At 46.4% G+C, this 2,317-nt stretch overlaps 1 protein-coding gene across 1 annotated transcript; it reads right to left on the bottom strand.

Annotated features, from left to right (window-relative positions):
* Window positions 1–1,719: 1,719 nt before the first annotated feature.
* SARC_14494 (hypothetical protein) lies at window positions 1,720–2,044 on the bottom strand (the record flags this gene model as incomplete). The annotated part of the gene is made up of 1 exon (XM_014291373.1): window positions 1,720–2,044. A coding segment is annotated over one exon (325 nt), but the record flags the coding sequence as incomplete, so codon positions are not given.
* Between the last annotated feature and the right edge of the window lie 273 nt (window positions 2,045–2,317).

The following is a 2,317-nucleotide window of genomic DNA, read 5'->3' as shown; positions in this document are numbered from 1 at the left end:
TAATAAGTTAAGTAGACGAGTACAACGATATATATATATATATATATATATATATGTCTATATATGTATATATATATATATACAAGCATTGTTGTTTGGCATATTGTAATTTACTACGCAATATAAAATATCCCACACACAAGTGATAGCGTGCCCATGATACCTACATACCCGAGTAGTAGCGTATTGCGTTTTGACGACGAAACAACTACCGTAGGGGACATCAGGAGTGGACACAGTCGCATTCATAGTCGCCCCACCCTGAAATAAACGCGGTTTTCGTTGTTATGCGTTAGGATCGAGGTTTACACTGTTATGAGTGTGCGTGGGGGGGGGTGGGGGTTAGTGTCTTTGCTTTTGTGAGTGCGTGTATGTGGTTGTGATTTAGAATCGCAGAGTTTCGCATCGCAAAACACTGCGACTTCTTGGCCTGGCACAACTTTGCCATACCAAATGGAATACAAAACACACTGTACAAAGTAGGTAAAGTACACCATCATTTACAAACAGAACCCTAAACCCTAAACCCAAAGTACTTAAGCATACCATCCTCAATCGACATCAAACCTACTAACAGAAGTACATCGCTTGTCGCAAATTTTCTACGGCCAAAAACACCAATTGTTAACAAGGAGCCATGGACACAGCAGATAGGACACTCCACAGCACCCCAAGCCACGATACAGATGAAGTGCCGATTTTAATAGGGATTATGGACTATACCCTACACCCGAAATCCTAAACCCTAAAACCCTTAAACCCTGTACCCTAAATTTAGTTTAGCAGCTTAGCTTCTCATATGAACCCGTAGTTCATTCGTAGATGCCCGCAATAGATGGCGGGTTTAGGGTTTATAGTTTAGGATTTTAGCGATGCTCGATGTGCTTCTGATTATACTCGGACACCGCACACTCCCATCATCACGCAGTGTAAAACACCGACACTGATAATCCGTGCCGTCTCTATTTGAGCAGAGGAATATAATATGTCGGTTGCATATAAGGGCAAAAGACTATTATATCTCAAACCTTAAACCCCAAAACCCTAAAACTGTCAAACTATCCCGGTGGGAGATTACTAATGCACCGATTCCATATATAGGGTCTGAGTGTGCAATGTACACCTACACTAAAATCAACCCCAAGAACCCTGAAACCCTAAAACCCAAGAACCCTGAAACCCTAAAGCCATCCCATTTAACCCCATAGCGCATACCGGTTCCACACACAGGGTCTGTGTTTCCGTCGCCTCTGTGGCTGACACCAGACTGTTCGCGGGGACTACATACGTCACTGTGCGTTGTGAGAGCGTCTCTTCGCGTGCGATGTATGGCTCTGGGTCACCCATCGCCGGCAGTCCATTGCCCACTGAGTAGATGGACGTGTTGGCCCGAAACGACGTGTCCAGGTTGGTGGCTGTGTGGGGGTAGGGTGTAGGGTTTATGGTTTAGGGTTTGTCGGTTATTATTGTGTAGGCATCCCCTGATGTATTGCAAAGGCTAAGTGTCTGTACTGAGACTATTTCTGCCCAATCTGTTTGGTGTTTCAATTGGGGTTGGCCCTGAGCGGCAGCCGATGGGTGCCCCATGATTGTATTGTGTTGGGTTGCTGTTACCTGCAATGATTGGCTTAGTTTCACACACACAAACAGACACCCACAAACACACACACACACACATACATACACACACACAGAGAGAGGTGTGTTCATAGTCCTCACCTGTGCTGTCTGACAGTGGCTGTGCGTCGCTGCTGGCAATGGGCTCCCACGCGGTGGCCCAGACGTTCGTGTTGCCGCGTGCTTTGTAGTACTCCTGGTACAGCTTAGAGCCGTCGTCAAACAGGAACTTATTGAGCTGCGTCACACTACAGGGTATGATGCAGTCTACATACACATTACTCAGAGAGGGTGCGAGTTCGATTGGCTCAGTTCCGGGTGGGTCGCCCACATCGCCTTCGTAGAACCCAAAGTCGATGTTGGCTGCAGGTATCCTGGCTATGCACACCAGCACCCAACCCCTGCACGCACGCACGAGGGCAAACATACGTATGTACACGTGAGAAATGCCCGAAAGGAAGTGTGAATAAGATATAGATGTGGATATATAAGACAGCGGGAAGTAGGTGAGTAGGTGAGTGGGCAAGTGGGTAGATTGACTGTGACGTTTCATCTGCATCTACATTCCCAGGGGCAGAGACATACATCCACTATGGCAATACCAAGAACCGACAGAGTATGTCTTTTGAAATAACAGAACAATGTGGGTTTCTCTCTATCCTGTAGACTACTTCTTCTCGCAGGTATACATTCTGTGTAT

This window comes from Sphaeroforma arctica (genome assembly GCF_001186125.1).
Source record: "Sphaeroforma arctica JP610 unplaced genomic scaffold supercont1.4699, whole genome shotgun sequence".
Taxonomy (NCBI): Eukaryota; class Ichthyosporea; order Ichthyophonida; genus Sphaeroforma; species Sphaeroforma arctica.
Note: the sequence above shows the minus strand (reverse complement) of the source record. Positions and strands in the feature narration are given on the sequence as shown.